The sequence below is a fragment of the Schistocerca serialis genome, chromosome 1 (assembly GCF_023864345.2).
Source record: "Schistocerca serialis cubense isolate TAMUIC-IGC-003099 chromosome 1, iqSchSeri2.2, whole genome shotgun sequence".
NCBI lineage: Eukaryota > Metazoa > Arthropoda > Insecta > Orthoptera > Acrididae > Schistocerca > Schistocerca serialis.
The window spans coordinates 1088521473-1088540504 of NC_064638.1; the positions used below are offsets into that span (position 1 = coordinate 1088521473).

At 43.9% G+C, this 19032-nt stretch overlaps 1 protein-coding gene across 4 annotated transcripts in view; it reads right to left on the reverse strand.

The window, feature by feature from the left end:
• Positions 1-4044: 4044 nt before the first annotated feature.
• LOC126416044 (early growth response protein 1-like) overlaps positions 4045-19032 on the reverse strand; it is a 156890-nt gene continuing 141902 nt past the window's right edge. For 2 of the 4 annotated variants that reach the window (XM_050083513.1, XM_050083524.1), the window contains one exon: positions 4045-8367. In XM_050083513.1, the coding sequence (XP_049939470.1) occupies positions 6618-8367 (1750 nt within the window). In that variant the 3' untranslated portion in view covers positions 4045-6617. The remainder of the gene's footprint in view (positions 8368-19032) is intronic. The other 2 variants (XM_050083532.1, XM_050083518.1) reach the window with 1 other exon arrangement.

Below are 19032 nucleotides of genomic sequence, written 5' to 3' on the forward strand. Positions count from 1 at the left end.
AGTAACTCAATTTCAATTAATACAGCGAAGCCGGATACCAGTGTGGGAAAGAATGACAATTTATTTATTTAATTGATCACATGTGCACTCCCTCAAAATAAATCCCTACATCCAGTTTGGTGAGATCTGTGAAAGGAATGAATGTATGGTCGTCTGCTAACCACAGATAGTGAATCGGAATATATGATCATCTTTGAGTCGATCCTTTGGCTACCTTTGGTGAGACCAAAGAGATGGAAGTTACCAGAGCTTTGAGCGTCTGAAATGTGGCTGACCAATAAGGTAGCAGGGTGCTTCTCCCACTTCGAGAGAGGTGCGAGAGAATCGAGAATACGGCCATGTTTCAGCACTCTGCCGCTGAACCTTCTGCTGTAAAGACCTGTTTTTTTGTTGTGCTCCGGAATGAAAGAGTGGAGGCATGGTATGGATGTGGAATATTTAAGAGTAGTTAGAATTAATAATTTCTCTTTCACAGGACCTTTTGTGGGGAAAATTACAAAGTGAGGCAGGTAATTTTAAGGGGATTGTAGTAAACCAACGGTCACAAAGAGCCCACGTGTAGATATAAGTTGAGATACTTCCGTGAGCTTAAGCTGAAATATTTAAGAATTAATAGCGTGTGTACAATAAGCTGAAATATTTAAGAAATAGCGTGTGTATCATAAGTTGAAGTATTTAAGAAATATCATTCCGTGTGACGCTGAATTTAAACTCTGAGAGAGAATCAAGGTGAGTCGGCCGTTTTTCCAGCAACGCCACATGGCTTGCATTGCACAGGAAGACGTGCGTTTATCTCCAGAGTTCACAGTAGGAAAGTAGAATTACAAAGTGGGGCAGTGTCGTGTGAAACTGGGATAAATATTGATTGAAGTGGGAAAGCGGAAAGTGATGAAGTTGTAAGCGTTCTTTGTGTAATATTTCATATTGTTGTGCTGTGTATGTCTTGTAATTTGGGTATGTGTGTTTTGCATGGGAGTAGCAAGGTAGTTTCGAAAGATTTGTGGGTATGCCTGTTCCTTCTGTATCGCTCGATCTGGAGGAAAGTTTCGTGAGGATTATTGTGAGAGGCGAAGTGTGAGGTATAATAAAAGATCCACCATCCGATCCAGGGAGTGCACTGTTGCGGTAAAATAGATTACGAGACCATAGTATAGAGATTCACTAACGTAAAGCCATGCCCACTGGGCGGAATTTCTCATGTGATTTTGTTGTAGGTTGTAGAATTTGTGTGTTTAGGAATAAATCAAATAGTGAAAAGAAAGAGATTGGTGGCCTTTTTTTATTAAATTGTATGTTATTGTAATGTCCCGAATTTATATAAAAGCCGTTAAATCAAAGACAAAAGGTAAATGTGGTATTGCCAGTGCGTAGTGTACAGTCAGAGTTCTATAAATCACTGATAGTCAGATGCGTGTTTCCGTTGCGTATTATTCATACAGGAGGATAATTTGTAACTAAATAGTAAGGTACGAGAATTCATGTTGCTCGATAAATAAAGGAAGATTCCACTCGCTTGGCAAACCACTCATCTTGCAGGCCTGACTGCTTGATGCCACAGTATGAGAAAGGCAAGTGGGTGCCTCTCACCTTTTAATTTCTCGCTGGATTCATAATTTTACACCATATTGTCTGATGTGAGGTACCAGCTTTTGAAAGTGTGATGATGACGTAGATTGGAATGAATATCTTTCTTTTTAAACCAATCTTATTGAATTTTACATTTTAGATGAGTTTTACCATTTTTATTCTTATCCTTAGGTACTTCAGTAAAAATTCCTCATGTTGGTGATTGACATTAAAGTCAATAATTTTTGTTGCTTGGGACCAGCAGTACAAAATATGTGTAAAATGCAGTGTAAAATGAGCTAATGGTTATTGTATATCATTATCGTAATCGTGTACCTACAAGATTTTCACTTCACAACCCAAGGAAAAGAAATTAAGTGTTAATTTTGGCCCTAATATTTACAGGACAAATAAAACCATAGGTATAAAATGAATATAATAGTTCTTGCAGCTAAGCCTATTCATTTGCGCCATAGACAAATATGAAGCTTACCTACAGCTCTTAAGAATGTTATAACGAATGCCTGGCTTCCGTATCCACTTCTGAATTAACAAAATTCTGGCCTGTAACGGTGCATTAATTACGTTCAATTTCACACTGAAATTGCTACTAGTCGTGCTTATAGCAATTTTTTTCCATGATGTGCGTCGGGTGATGATTTGCGCCAATGTCAAATTTTTCTGGATATCTGTTTTTGTGTGCAAACGTCTTTTTCTGGATGTTACCAATACCACAATATGTCTGGTCGGAGCAGCTGAAATACATATGCCTCTCAAATTAGTGGTTTTACTGTCATCTTTCACCAGTGTAGTCCCGAAATGTGCGTCTCACATCCAATGTTTATCGTTCTCAATATTATTGTTAATAAGTCTCCAATTTTTTTGTTAGTATGGAAATAAAACAAATCACACATAAAACTCGTCATTTATGCTGTGTTAATCACAGGTCTTAAAATGTTGTGTGTATTAACAGTATTTGCATCTGTGAGGCAAAGTGCAGAACGGTTTTTTTTATTTCTTTGCTATATGTTCCAAAATATTTGAATAATTTCTGAAAAATGACAACGATTCTCCTCCATTTCTTCAATTAATAGTTTTTGGTTACTTCAATAAATATATGAATAAATTTGAAAAGATTCATTAAATTTATTTTTCATATTTTTTTAGGTTTTGCAACTATTGGTTTTCTGTTTTTATTTTAGTTATTTGATATCACGTTTCCTGTGTGTTCTTTACAATAGATCAGTGCCTGTTACTATAATAAGTTGTTATGTGTTCGTCTTGGCCATTGTACACTTCTCTTTGTCTTTGTCCTACACAGTGGTGAGAAAAATGAAAAAATGTTGTTTTTTCACAATACTATTAGAGTGAAGATGTGTGTTATGCATTGCGTGGTGGTTGTCTCTATTGCAACTTGTTATTGATCGATACTGCTTTTTAAAACAATATTGCACGAATAGACTTGAAACTTTGAACGAAATGTTCGAGCTGTTGAAGGTTTATTTCATTGGTTGTTTTTAATACAAAGTTTTTGTTATGATTGAATATTGTTCCGCAATTCGTCTGAGTTTGAACTTCCGAATCATTTTGCAGATTTTGAACTCTCATAATGCTTGTTCACTCTTTGTGTTCCAGTTCAGTTGGTAGTATTTTGTGTTTCCTGTGTAGTGTGGCATACACATCGGTTTTTAGTCGGCGTTTGGATGACACAGTGCTATTGAATGATACAGCTGTGGCTGTTGTCTCGCAACGCCTGGTATTACAGTGTGATGTTCGTATGGGAGAATAGAGGTTCAAAGTCCCGACCAAAAATACAGATTTACGTATTTTGTAGTTTCTCCGAATTGAGAAAGCTGAATGGTGCCACTGTTCTTTTGAAAAGAAGACTGCTGGTTCATTTCTCTCAGCTTGAGTCATCCATACTTGTGTTTCGACTCTAATGATCTTAACGTCAATTGGATGTAAAAGTGTAATCTTCCTTCCACTAACACCTAATAATCATTACATACTGATTCTTGATGGATAATTTAATGTTAATTATTTTCTCCTAACATGTCCTGCACATGTTGGCTATTGAGTCGCTACCATACGCTCTGTGTGTGTGTGTGTGTGTGTGTGTGTGTGTGTGTGTGTAGCCACCGAGTGAAACACTATTTTATCTTACGTCTGTCTATAGCAATAAAGTAAACATTTTTTTAATGAAATGTGATACGTTTTTTGATCAGGTACGTCGCAGCTTTTACTGTGATATGTGAGTTTAAATCAATGAGTACAAATTATGTTATATCTGAGATGTTTACTTGTATGTTTCTCGACAGTTTATAACCTACCCTATTTATTTTGATTCACTCTTTCTTTGCCACAGTTCTCATTGTTGTTCCATGTAATGTTGCTAATCAGAACTTTTTAACTTTTACTGAGAGGTTTAGGGAGTTAAGGGGTATTAAGATTACAAGGAAAATATTTTTAGTTCAGCATTTATATTCATTTTTTTTAAATTTGACAACATATTCTCCCATCGCATTGTAACAACACATTACAGCCATTTAAAGTGATCATATAGAAAACATCAACTTGTACATCTAATGCTCAGAGACAGGAGAATGTACAAATAAATATTTTGAGTGAGTGTTTCACTATTTATAATAGATACATGTTCATTTTAAATTCATCAATTCTTTCGTTTCCAAATATCACATTTATAAAAACAGCCTCACGAGAGATTTCAGTAACCTGCATAGATTGTGACGAGTAACAGAACTATTTGACAAGGAGGATCGAGGTTTCTGCAGCATAAATTTTTCGGTGTGTTGTGACAATAAAACACTGTTCACATTTAAAATATTAAGTTTCACAATTTCTTTCACGAAAATACATCATCTTCACTAAGCACATGTTAACAATTAAACCACGTAACGCGGAATTAATATATGATTTTTTCTGTACAACAGTTAGAAACACGGGTAGTGGAGGCCAAGTGTGGCAATAGTAACAGCAGTCAGAAGAAATAGGTCAACAATATTACACTTTTAAAGAGATAATTTATTTACAGTTCAGTTTTAGTATATGTATATATATATACACATTTCGACGATTTTAATCCCTTTTATTTGGCTACTATGGCATTTTAGGCCTAAAATTTGTACACTTCTTTTTTTCGGGTGGTTAAAGTTCCACCATAACAACTGCAACACGATACGAAAAACTTTCTTTTCTATCTAACCTTCTATCCTGTACTCTTTTTAATAGCCAGTCTGCTTAGCATCGTTGTGTTTGGGATGAGAAGAAGCAGAGATCCATCGCGACTTTGGTTAAAGCTTCATCAACACACACATGAGCTTGTGAAGGGGTGCAAATTGACATGAAACTGTTTACACGCATGACGCACATTCGTACAAGTATGAATTAATCCAGAAACCACACGGGGCAAATTAAAGCTCGCTATTGCCAACCTACGGCAGTCTTTAGAAAGGGAAATAGAGTGTAAGAATTTCAGCTACAATTTGTTGTCAGAGTGGAAACAGAAAGTTATTCATCTCGAACATGTATTGTGAGACTGGGGCAGATGGAGCAAGCTAGTTCACACACACTTATGCACGACTCTCTCAGGTTTGATGCACCAACTAAACGAGATCGGAAATATTTTGCAGTGCACGTCCGTGACCACAGAACGGTAACCAGCCACTGTAGCTGAGAGGCACCATGAAGACTTTCCAATAGGTGACGCTCAGACACGGAAGAAGGATCGGTACCGCACTAATTACATAGCGTAAGAATGGGTTAAGGGTGATAAATTGATCATTAACACTTAACGTTACCTGCACAGCTAAATGAAGTGAATGAATGTATTTTACAACAGTGAATAGCCCAATGTACTGGAGCCAAACTACTAACGGTATGCATGGAACCTGTAGGTGTTTTCTCTGCAAGATCAGTAACTCTCGTGGAATGGTAAATTCTGATAGAAACACAGAGAGCCTTTCCTAGTTACAACATTGACAGCGCTAGTTGAAAATCTCTGTGGCCACGGACTGGGGACAGTTTGGCTCGCTACTGATGCTAAACACTCTGGATATGAATGCAGAATTTTAATAAGGCAAGTTCCCGGCTGCGCCGGCCTGTTCGCAAAAAACAATGCGTCTTTCTCCACCATCTGTGCGTGTATGACTGTAGCTAGTAAAAACGACCACATCAACATTAATTTAGACTTTTAAAAAATTTACAACCACAGGTAATTTGAACAACCTCTTTTTTTATACACACTTAGCCAACTGTTTCTTTAAAATAAAAAAGGACACTAATTTCCTTTTGTGTAAAAAAATCTAATTTACGGAATGTTGTTTTGTGATAAAACATTTGTTATTTGGCAACACTTCAAGTATGTAACAGTTACAAAAATGTAAATACAACAGCTTATTCTTCTTTTTCTTACTTGTTCACCTTACTCAATTAATTAAAGCCATTTTGTTATTTTGTTTCTCTCTCTCTCTATACATGTTAAAGCCGCAAACCGGCTGGCATTAAAACAACTTAAAGCACGGATTATTACACACGGCATGTCAGAAACTGTAAAGATCCGATTAGCAAATGAAACTTGTACAAAAATAGGACTGCCGTGGCAGGGCGCGATTTTTGCACACACACACAGCCACAGGGTTCTTCCGAGAAGGAAAAGAAAAAAAAAATGCAGCACAGCGCCTTCCGTCGAGCCCATCTCTCTCTGTTTTCGTCGAAGAAGGGGGAAACTTCTCCACAGTCATCGAGTCTCTTGTATAGACATTACATATATGAAACGACAACAATAATAGTTTACACGTACACACACATTTACAACAACATCAATTCAGATATATTTTCTTCTCTCCAAATTGACGAAAAGAAGCGAGTGAACTGTTTGTTACACACGGAATTTCCGGAGTAGCGTAGTTCGCTCCATTACAACGCGGTAAAGTGTTTGTATGGTTCCGACACTTTCGGGGGGCGCTTAAGGGGTGGGAAAAGATTCTCGCGTTTATTTTTAAGCGTCTGCGGTGCCGTTTGCGTCCTCAGTCTCATTTCCGTTGTCGTCGGCCGCCAAGTCGACGACGAGAACGATGAGAATGACGCTCCTGAACCTGTACACCCACAAGTGGTTGACGGAGTCGGAGAAGAGGTGGATCACGGACGCAGAGGGCGAAGAGACGAGACGAGGGGCGGGGGTGTCGGTGGGAACCGGCGACAGGCGGGCGGCGGGCTCCGCCCTCGGTTCGGGGTCGCCTTCGGTTTCGGCTCCGGGTTCGGATTCGTGTTCGGGTTCGGAGTCGATCTCGGCCTCGGCCTCGACTTCGCCGTCGGCTCGTGATGGTGGCGGTGGTGGTGGTGGCCCGGCTGCAGAGCCGGCAGGTGGGGCTCAAAGTGACGTCGTGACCGGCAGCGCCAGAGCGTCCTCCACCTGCTGCATGCCGCTCGTCGACGCGTGGCCGTGTGCGTGGGGGTGGTGGCCGTGCGGGTGGCCGTGGTGGTGGTGCGACAGGTGGTGGTGGTGGTGCAGCGCCTGCTGCTGCTGCTGCTGCTGCTGTTGCTGTTGCTGCTGCTGCTGCTGCTGCTGCGCCGTCGACGTGCTCGTCACCAGCTTGCTCTCCTTCTTCATGCGCTGCTTGAGGTGCACCTTGGCGTGCCGCTTCTTCTCGTCGGAGCGCGCGAACTTGCGGCCGCAGACGTCGCAGCTGAAGGGCTTCTCCCCCGTGTGCGTGCGGATGTGCGTCGTGAGGTGGTCGGAGCGCGAGAAGGAGCGCATGCAGATGCGGCACTGGAACGGCTTCTGCCCCGTGTGGATGCGGATGTGCCTCGTCAGCTCGTCGGACCGCGAGAAGCGTCGGTCGCAGTTCTCGACGGGGCATGCGTACGGCCGCTCGTGCACCGGCGTTTTGCTCGGCCGGTTGGGGTACTTCCTCGGCTTCACCGGCACCAGCTTGAGCGGTACGTTCGACTGCTGGTACACCTGCGACAGGATCTCGTGGCCCTTGCTGGTGGACGGGTTGTACTCGGCGAGCTGCACCTGAGGGGAATACGCCTGCGACGGGCGCTGCGTCTGCTCTCCGCCGTTGCCCTGCGCCGACGGCGGCTGTTGGACGTCGCCGCCGAAGACGGCGGCCGCGGCGGCGGCGACCACCGCGGCGGCGGCGGAGGTGGGCGGCTCCTGCTTGGGGACGAGCCCGGAGGGTCCCGCCGCCGCTGCCGCCGCGGCGTACTCCTGCTGCTCCAGCCAGGGGTACTTGCCCGACGGCCGGCCGTACAGCTCGGGCTGCTGCGAGACGTCGCTGACGCAGCTGGGGTAGCCGGGCGGCTGCTTCAGCGGTAGGTTGTCCATGGACAGCCCCAGCAGCTCCGCTTGCTGCTGCTGCTGGGTCCGCACATCTTCGTACGCGCCGCTGGCCGGGCTGCCGGGGTACGACTGCGGCGGCGCCAGACCGAAGAACTGCTGCTGCTGCTGCTGTTGTTGCTGCTGTTGCTGCTGCTGCTGCGCCAGCTTGTCGGTCAGCCACTGGTCGCTCGCGGTGGCCGTGAAGATGCCCCTGTAGCTGACCCTGCCCTGTGATCCGGGGTACATGGTGCTGCCGGCGGTGTTGCTCGACTCTTCGTCCGGCGTGGCGGCGGAGGCGGAGGCGGGGGCGGAGGAGGGCGCGGGGGCGGCGCTCGTGCCCGGCTCCGGGCTGAGGCGCGCCTCCGGCTTGGCGTCGACGAGGGCGGGACTCGCGGTCGCGGCTGACGGCGTTCCAGCAGCGGAGGGTTCCAGCGACAGCTCCTCGGGGTCCAACGAACCTGCAACAACACAACGGAGACGCGCCATTAGCTTACTGCCTCTCTTGCCGTCGCCATTATTAACATTCGGCGATATCTTTTCGTTCAGTACTGTAACCGATACTGCTGTCTTTATAAAAAGGAAGAAGGTTTAACGTAAAGTCGACGACGAGTTTCGGAAAACAGCATTGAATTGGAGAAGAAAAACTGCGAACATTGATCATAAATAATGATATTAAGTGGCAGGCAATGTGCAGGTTTCAGAACTAGTCTACAGCAACGTATGATGAAAGGAATACTGTTGTAGAGTGGACGGCGAGTTGTTTACATTCCGTCCTGAGATGGCGTGCGAGCGTCATAAATGTGATTGGGCAGCTATACATGTCTCGGTTGCTATAACGGAACCGTAATGTTTTACTAGAAAGTAAATATCGCGTTTCTTCACTGTTGAAATATTCCCTCACTGGCTCCTTAGCGTATTCCTTTCTGTGAAGTAAAATTAGTTTTTCTGTGTAAAGTTTCCCCTCTGCCACCGATCTCTTTTCAGTATCATATATTGAAAATTTCACGGGTATTCAGCCGGGTAGCGTCGTCCAAAAGGTGCGATATTTCGGCAAGACGACTTCTTGCCATCTTCAGACGATCAGGCCACTTCGTCAGAAAAATTAATTAAGTCGTGGAAATCGAAACTGGTAACATATCTAATGACTACCGAGCGAGGTGGTGCAGTGATTACGGCACTGGCCACGCTTTCGGGAGGACAGGATTTTGAATTTTGACTTCAGTTCTCCATTGTTTCCCTAATTCCGTTATCGCTGAACGCTGGATACTTCATTTCGATGAAAGACGGCCGGTTTTCGCCTTCACTCTTCCACAGTGAGAATTGACGCTCAATCTCTAAGGATTTCGTCATCGACGGGACTCAACATCCTACTCATCCTTTTTAGTGCTGTCCCAGTGATGTACGCGTGAACGCCATTAGGTCTTAGGCCTGTTCCGACTGACCAGCTGCTGTCTACAAGGTGGTACTTGAGGCGATCTGTGATCGTGGGAAATTTGATAAGCATGTTGCCAGTCCTTCCATCCAGTATTACCAGTAGTTGAATCCAGATGATGTCGCGGCTTTTATTACTCAAGCAGCTCCTCATTTGGCCCGACAAGTCTGAGTAGACTTCGTCCCAGACCTCCCTATACCAGAAAAATCCGAGGAGGTACCGAGAATCGAACCCGGCGGTTTCCGCGCCATTCGGTTACGGAGGTGGTCTCAATATCAAAACAAAACCGTGGTTCCAGGAGAAGAAAATATCGGGTCAGCACCTCTGCTGTTGGTTAGGAGCCCAAGCGTCTTAGTTCCGACCTGTGGCACATGTGAACGTCCGTCACTGGTGGTGTCTCGAAAACAGAGTGCCAACCAGCCAGACGGTCGGGCTGCCGGTAAGCGGGTGAAGGGGATGCGGAACTGGGCCGCGGGCCGCAGCCATCAGCCGTGACGCGCCGACCTTGGCGTCAGATCCGCGAGTGACGCGGCGCGGGACGCTGAGCCGCCAGGCTGCTCGGCTACCGGGCTCTGCCCTCCAGGATCACTGACCCTCCTCGCCCCAAAAGCGCTCCGGGGACTACAAGAGTGCAACAGTGGTGTAAAAAGCCGGTCACTCCGTTGCGAGAAATAGTGTGCTTTAGATATGTCGGAGCCCGGTACCTGCACTGACCACTGGAACTGGGTAACAGTTATCTCCTAGGGGTCTGGTGAATTTAATCAATATTTATTCCTTACGCTGCTCTTGTTGCTAGGTGACTCGTCAGGCTCGATTACTCACTGAACCCGTAAAATAAAAATAAAATACCTCAACTCCGATGTTGTTTCTACATAAAACGAAAAGATTTAGTACAGAAAAGGCGATATTTTGTGAACACGTAAATTTGGAAAAAGTGAAAGCTGGACACTGTTGAAAACAGAAAGCGCTTAGAAGAGACGGAAATTTGGCTTTGGAGATGGCAATCGAGGACCGCCCGGATAGAATCGGAATCGAATGAGATGTTTTGAAAGAGATTAACCAGCGAAGAAACATCATACCAAATGTGAAAAAGAAAGAAATGAAACTATTCAGACGTTAAGGCAGACAAATTAAGTTTTTAAGTAATATACTAGACAGCAAAAATATTTGGGAAATAAACACAAGGTGAGGCAAAGAAACAAAATAGAATTTACTGACGGAAAAAATAATTCATAAATTAACGAGAACTGATGACAGCATAAATCAAAGAAAAGTGGTTGCAGTGAAGGACGCACAAGCTGATAATCATCATGATGATGCTTCGAAAATATGTGGAAAGCCTGCAGACGATTAAACGATTACCTTGTGGACTCCAGAGGACAGTCTGTTCGCGGCCGGCCGCTGTGGCCAAGCGGTTCTAGGCGCTTCAGTCTGGAACAGCGCGACGGCTACGGTTGCAGGTTCGAATCCTGCCTCAGGCTTGGATGTGTGTGATGTCCTTAGGTTAGTTACGTTTAAGTAGTTCTAAGTTCTAGGGGACTGATGACCACAGATGTTAAGTCCCATAGTGCTCAGAGCCATTTTTGAACAGTCTGTTAGCAATATTTTGCCCCTAATCAAAAACGAAAGCCGAGTGTCAGCTGGACTTTACGATTCTTTTTGTTTACTGTTGCTTTTTTCACATCTCCTGATGTTCTACGACAGTCGGAAAGTAATAATCTTTCGACACATTACAGCCATAGTGTGTTAACAAAAGAACTTCCTAACTTCCTGCCTTCAGTATTGAAAAAATAAATTAGCTTTAAAGAGTGATGATGAAAATGGGTGCCCAATAATTGAGAAATTTCTTCCCATAATGAGAGTATTTAGAAGTTAAAAAATGTGTGCTGTCTAGGGACTGGAACCATGGCTTTCGCCTCTCCATGAGAACGCTCGTACTAGCCGAACCTTCCGAAAATGAGTCTTCGTCAAACAAAACTGTAATGTGGGAATACGTCTCACACTTCACAGGAACTCTTACAAATGATATGGAAGAGGACGGCTCAGCCACAGCTCGAGGGGTTTCACATAAAATTAATCTTTCCCTCTTCAGCAAAGTGTATGCAGCAATAAAACTTCCAGAGCTGGATTCGAACCCGGACCTTCCCCTGTAATGTCTGCTGCACGCCGATTTTGTAACGAACGTGTGTCACTGGTGTTATTATCTCCAGGCCGTGCTGTGATTCCTAAGCGATGAAATGGCGTGTGCATGTGTGCACCTTCCATAAGGTGAATACAACAAGCGCACTTGCTGAATAGCCATTCCTGTTGAATGTAGCATCGCTTTATTGTATTCGCTCGTCGGTCGTACCCACACATTACAGTTTATGCAACCTGGAAGCATTCATATGCAAATCCCCGGCGTGTTAGCTGCGCGTGCCGGGACATAACCACTACGGAAGGCGATTTATGCAGGGTCTCATTAATTTTCGACCCAGCAGGTACACAAAGCGCAGTTTGAGGCGGGTGCTGCCTTGTTCAGCCGGCATGTCCCATCTCTGCGCCTGCACGCCTCTGGGACGCGCCTTATAGCTCAGCCTTGGGTCATAAAGTGCCTTAATTTGAAGTCAGAGGTCAACAGTAGTTAGCCTGGCGCAACGGCCAGGCCATTCCTCCATTCGGAGACCCTTATTGGAAGGCTCTTAGCATTCTTTCACAGATAGCCGTCCGTGAGATACACAAACTGAGCAGCTGAACATGACACGTCGCATCACTTAAGCGTAACGGGCAAAATATCAATACTGGTTACCGCCGCAGCCTGCGAAATACATTAGCAAGACTTGTTGAGAAACTCGGTCAGTCAAGAACCTTTAGTGCTGCACTTTTTCTGTGACTTTACAGAGTCATCACCATCAAATAATGAGATACTTTTTCTAGAAATGTCTTCACGTGCAGTATGAACTCTTCACAGGGGGGGGGGGGGGCGGGGGGGGGGGGGGGAGTGGGTTACGCAAAATCGAGGTAAATATCTCATCAATAAGTCGTCTGTGACATGGTGGCAAAATGAATACCAGGTCACAAATTGAAAGGTTCTGGTTCAGTTGTGAGTCAGACCTAGTATATTTTCTGTTGTATAGCGATTTTACCTCTGAAAACGATTTGTATAAATGAAAACATTCAATATTCGGGGTGTTCGTTAAACGGTAGATTCCACTATAACTAGTGTGAAGCCGTTGAAAGGTCACAGTTGACCAAGGTCCAAGGATAGTAAAGTACAGAGGTGTTTATAACAGTCTCCGGACTGAGGGCATCTTTAACTTTGCCATCAACTAATACACTAAATCAGTCATGAGGGATGATCTGATTTCGAGAAGACAAAGTGACTAAAATTGCTTCAGAAGTCACTGTTCAGTGTGCAGAAGATTTTGTCGTAAGTTCTCATTGTTGTTTAGTACGGATTTCTGAATTCAAAATAATGAAGCTCGGGGTAGTTTTTATGTCTCTTAGTCGAACACCCGCTTTCCTAGACACGAAATCCGCGGTAAATAGGAATTTACATACATACGATAATAGAAGCGATGTTCTTTAAGAAGCGTGGTACTACACTATATCACATTAGATCCGCCAAGCAAATGATGGTGGAATGACGCATGTGAGATTCAATTACTTTCTTCACACTGCAAATCAGAGTACTCACAGTCGACATAAATGTATTCGTGCCTAGAGGCACTGGGAAGTGCATTTATTTCTGTGCTGCTCGATGTGGTACGCCCACCATTGCAATAAAAATAAAGACAAATAATATTAAGGAAGATACTCGCGGTGTTTGTCACTGAGAATAAAGTCCTTGTACTATAAATAAAATACACTCGTGTGTTAGTAATAAATGCACATACCGACAAATCATCTACCAAAGAAATAGCGAATTTGAAGAACTGTAACTCAGGAATAACTTGACGCCACATAACTCACCATATAGATGAATTCGAAAGCTTGAAGTAGCATTCTGACGAGAAAAACCAGAAACACTTCTTCGGTACTATCCTTGTAGTGTAATCCCTTTATCACGACAAGCAGATTCCTGGACGTAGCTATCTTATCACCACATCTTACCTTGAGATGTAGATTATAGTTTACGCGATGTGAACGAAATTTTCTTTTGGCCATGCTCCACAGTGTATCAGTATCTTTTCGGCAGTTGTGTCCAGAAAAAAAAATGTGTTAGCTGCATGTTAAAATTTTAAAAATATCTGACATGTGTGAGTAAATACTTTATCAGCTTAAGGCAACGGTGATGCATATTTAAGAAGTTCTATATGACTGCGAATCCTAGTGACGAAAAATTAGTCATTTGGAAAAGAAGCATCGGCTGCCAAATTCGGAGAGCTGAGAACGGCGGATTAGCATTATTACACCCATATGCTCCTCATAAGTCATCCAGTCGACTTGGGTTATGTGACACGGTAGCGGGTAGGCATCGCGTAGTCTTTAGGGCCTAATCGCAACGTTTCTTTTTCTACTGCGAAGAAACGAGAACAGTTCCTACATTCTGTATTTTGCATAAGACCCGAGAAGAAACAATAGCGATCATCAGTGTGCTCATAAAAGTGTACCGACTCTCCCGCTCCGTAATGCTATCGATTAGAATAGATGCAACTGATTAACAAATGCCACGAAGTAGCCTTCCCTCTGCTCTGTAGAGGGGCCTGCCGTAGACGGACACACTCGCGAGTGACCTAGCTGGTCGGCAGATTGTTCCGCGAACTCGCGCCTCGCTGGGATTTCGGCTCGTCTTCCCGCGCGAACGATAATGGGCGGTGGTTATGAAACGGCGTGACGTCGCCGCTCTGGCGGCTCTGAGGAAACGCTGATGACTAAGGCTGCCTCTGGCGGGCCAACGGTTCGCGCTCCGCAGCGCCGTCAGTCCAGGTGGCCCGCACAAACCAGAGGAAAGCTGCAAAGGCCACAGCTACACAGCCTTCCTTCTCTTTACGTTCCCTACATGGCCTGTACCCCGCTGTCGATATCACGATCTCACAGATACCTCATATAGCACAGCTTTCCCTTTCACTGGAGAAAATCGTGCAGCAAATTCATGTGTATTAGGAGAAAACATATTTTATTTCGACACCTTGTTACGATGAACCCCATTACCTGTTTATACCGTGCACGTGTTGCCCCGAAGCTCGTAAATATTTCAAGAACCTTATTTTTATACAACACCAAGAGCTAATAATAAAACAAGCCACCGGTTTCTGTCGCACTGATTCCCGGCGGGGTCAGGGATTTTCTCTGCCTCGTGATGACTGGGTGTTGTGTGATGTCCTTAGGTTCGTTAGGTTTAAGTAGTTCTAAGTTCTAGGGGACTGATGACCATAGATGTTAAGTCCCATAGTGCTCAGAGCCATCTGTCGCACTGATCGCTTTCAAGTAACAAAATCGTTATAGCAGCCTGTTTGCCATCACTTTTTTTTATTTACGCCACAACGGAACTAATGCCATATAAGCTGCTATAACAGTTTTATGTTGCCTGTGCCGATCGTTTCGATCGAAACTAGCGGGCTAGCATATAATGGTTTCATTTATTAGGGCCTCTTACTGTTACGTGAAAAATACTTTCTTTAAACATCTATTACCTGTTACTCTACAACTTTTCGCTCCCCACGGCGCACTTAAAAGGCTTATCTCTGCATTTGTAGATCAAATCTATCTTTTAGTTGCATAACCCGTCCTACGACTACGGCATTTTTGCCTTTCTTGTTAACTCGCCCGTCGTACCATCCCAAAACTGTGAAAGTGATCGTCACACACACACACACACACACACACACACACACACACACACACACACACAGTCAGGCGCGCGCGGTCTCCTTCTAAAGAAGGAAAGAGGGGCGTTCGATACTCATCAAGGCAAATAAAGCACAGCTTTTTGTCGCAACACAATGTCGAACCGACAGTTGATATGAGATGATTTTCCGCGCGTAACGAAATAAACAAGGAGCGAGTATCCCTTATACAACCACTCGTTTGAATCACTTTCGTGTGCAGTGCTGACTTTCCAAAAAAAAAAAAAAAAAAAAAAAGGATACGCAAGTAATTTCTCACTTTCACTGCCAGCTGTATCAAGATGTATATCTTAAGGCGCCACTGACGGCTAAAGAAAGTGTATCTGAAACTGGCTGAAATTATGGGAAGCAATATCTTCGTTATTCATTTTTGCAACAAATCTGTGTATTCACTCACAGTCTGCTGTAACATATTGTATAGAAGAGTCGAACTTAAAAATTGGCGTAAAATTCGCCGAAAGAGAACGCTAATCAACGTATACAAAGATAAACTAGAAATTGTGCCTCGGCCTGTTTGAGGTGACCATCCCAGAATTCGACGGAGGAGATCAAGGGTAGGTACGTTTTCAGACACATTGGCTTATATTAGTCGGCTAAACTTGTCAGAGGAAGGTCTCGAACGTCCTGCGGTAGAACCAACGCCCGCGAGATCTCGGGGAAGAGTAGTGATCCACGCTTTCTTGAGAGCCCCGTTGCCGCTCAGATAACTACTGGCACGGGTGTCCTTGGCGTGACATTAGAACAGCTCAACGTTCCTCTCTCTTATCTCCTCCGGCTGACTTCTTGCGGCTTCGCCAAGAATAGTGACGTAAACCGCTACGTAACTTTTTATCAGTGAACTCTGCGCCTGTATGTGTGTGTGCTTTAATTGCATCACGGATCCAAAATAGTTTCCCTTCCCCCTACCTCGCAGTGACACGGCAGGACTGCGGCAGGGTTATCGCAGCTGGCGGATATCATGACCTAGGCGTGTAGCGTGCTATTGCAGGCGAACGGTGAGTGCTGTTTCGCGACTATGAAACCGCTTTTAGAAGCTTTTTTTACGACCCATCAGCGGCTGTAGGTTACTTGAAGAGTATGAACATTTCAACAGAAGTTCCTTTACAAACAGTAGAACTGGCCGCAGCTTTGAGGATGGCAAAGTACAGGATTTCACGCTAAGATGGTAAATAAGATTCCATGGCTCATAATGATGTAGTAGCTTTGTACTTCCTGTATACACATGATTCCTATTTGTGGCGTCTACTTAGTTCCGTCTTGCTATACATATACACAAACTGTACATCTTCGAGCTATTAGACTTCTTCTTTTGCCAATCTGTTTAGTCTTGCCTCCCATTTTATAGCACTACAGTTTTCCCAGCTCCATTTCAACCATTCTAATGCTCCCTGTGACTGGTGCAAAAACTCGACCCAAGCTTCTTGTTGTTTATCCGCTCTAGTGAAGATCTTCTCTCTCCTATTATTCTGTTTCTTGACGCTTCATCCTCCTCTAGCTACTGAAATGCGCAATAAAAACAGTACAGACAAGTATTTTTCCTTGGTGCACTCGATTCATGATCTCGTTTATCGAGAAGGCTCTTGAACGAGAAGTAGCGGTTACTAGATCGAGATGTGACAACGTTTGGTAGAACAGTGTCCTGCTTTATTGTAAGACTCTAACACTTTTTGTTCCTTTCAACTGTCTTAGTGTGATACAGTCTGCCACGATTTTCTCTCGTGGGCCAGCCTCTTCATCTCGGAGAAGCATTTCCACCCAACTTCTTCAATTATTTATTGGATATATTCTAATCTCTGCCTTCTCTTACACATTACTCTCTACAACTTCCTATAGTACCACAGAAATTATTGGTTCAAATGGCTCTAAGCACTATGGGACTCAACATCTGAGGTCATCAGTCACGCAGACTTAGAACTACTTAAACCTAACTAACCTAAGGACATCACACACACCCATGCCCGAGGCAGGATTCGAACCTGCGACCGTAGTAGCCGTGTGGTTCCGGACTGAAGCGCCCCGAACCTCTCGACCAAAGCGGACGACTCAGAAATTATTCCCTAATGTCTTAGCGCATGTCCTACCATGTGAAATGTCAGCGTTTCAAAATTAATGGAAGTACAGTTTCATACATGAATTCACGTTGCAGTACCAAACATTGCAAGTCATTAAAAGTTAACTGACCGTCTGCCGTGTGTTGTTCTACCTACGGCGTTTGTGGACACAATGTAGAGAGGTATGTGGTCAGCATACCACTCTTTCGGACTCCCCACCTAGCGTCCGCTACTCTTCATTCAAGAAACTTCACTATTAACGAGGTCGTGCATCCCGTTCTAGTCCAACAAGGAAAAATACTTGACAGTACCTGGAATCAAACACAAGAACTCCGCATGCAATTGCACTAATAGTAGTAGCATTTTATAACGTAGGAGGTGAAATACTGGCTGAGTGAAGCTTTGACTGGGCTGAGCACGGTGCCATACGAGCTCAGTCCTTTGCCGACGAAAGAAGAAGAGTGCAGGCATGAATGCCGAACCAGCACTCTGCTTTAGTTTGTATTCTGTTTTTTAGCGCATTTCAGTAGCTAGCGGAGGATAAGCGTCGAGATATAGAATACTGACAGAGACTAGGTTTCCATTACTGTTGATCAGTAAACCCTCACGGCAGATTCTTTAAAGAATCGATCTCCCACGTAGAAAACGCCATATCTACCGAACTATGTGCCTTATAATAATATAAGTCTGCAGGCACATTCATTGGTATATGTGGATACTGTCAGAAAACTGTGTTGCGAATAAAATTAGTAATCAATTAGAACGTCGTGTCTGAAGCCGAAGTTTTACCGCACGAATAGCTAAAATGAAGCAAGAGATAATCGTTTTTCCTTTCATTATTTAGTGGGAGTGTCAGCGTGAAATATTTGCTTCAGTCGCTAAGTGCCCTCATTCTCAAATAACGGACGAATATAGTCTGGGTAGTTTGCGCGCCATGTGTTATGCTTTGTCAGGAAATATACATAGTTTCTCTGTAATATTTGAAATTCACTGTGGTTTTGTTGTTGTTGTTGTGGTCTTCAGTCCGAAGACTGGTTTTCTGCATCTCTCCATGCTGCTCTATCCTGTGCAAACCTCTTCATCTCCCAGTACCTACTGCAACCTACATCCTTCTGAATCTGCTTAGTGTATTCATCTCTTGGTCTCCCTCTTAGATTTTTACCCTCCGCGCTGACCTCCAATACTAAATTTACTAAATTGGTGGTCCCTTGATGCCTCAGAATATGTCCTACCAACCGATCTCTTCTCCTAGTCAAGTTATGACACAAATTTCTCTTCTCCCCAGTTCTATTCAATACCTCGTCATTAGTTATGTGATCTACCCATCTAATCTTCAGCATTATTCTGTAGCACCACATTTCGAAAGCTTCTTTTCTCTTTTTGTCTAAACTATTTATTGTCCACGTTTCACTTCAATACATGGCTACACTCCATACAAATACTTTCAGAAAAGACTTCCTGATACTTAAATCTATACTAGATGTTAACAATTTTCTCTTCTTCAGAAAGGCTTCCTTGCCACTGTTAGTCTACATTTTATATCCTCTCTACGTCGACTATTATCAGTTATTTTGCTCCCCAAATAGCAAAACTCATTTATTACTTTAAGCGTCTCATTTCCTAATCTAATTCCCGCAGCATCACCCGATTTAATTCGACTACATTCCATTATCCTCGTTTTGATTTTGTTGATGTTCATCTTATATCCTCCTTTCAAGACACTTCCATTCCGTTCAGCTGCTCTTCCAGGTCCTTTGCTGTCTCTGACCGAATTACAGTGTCATCGGCGAACCTAAAAGTATTTATTTCTTC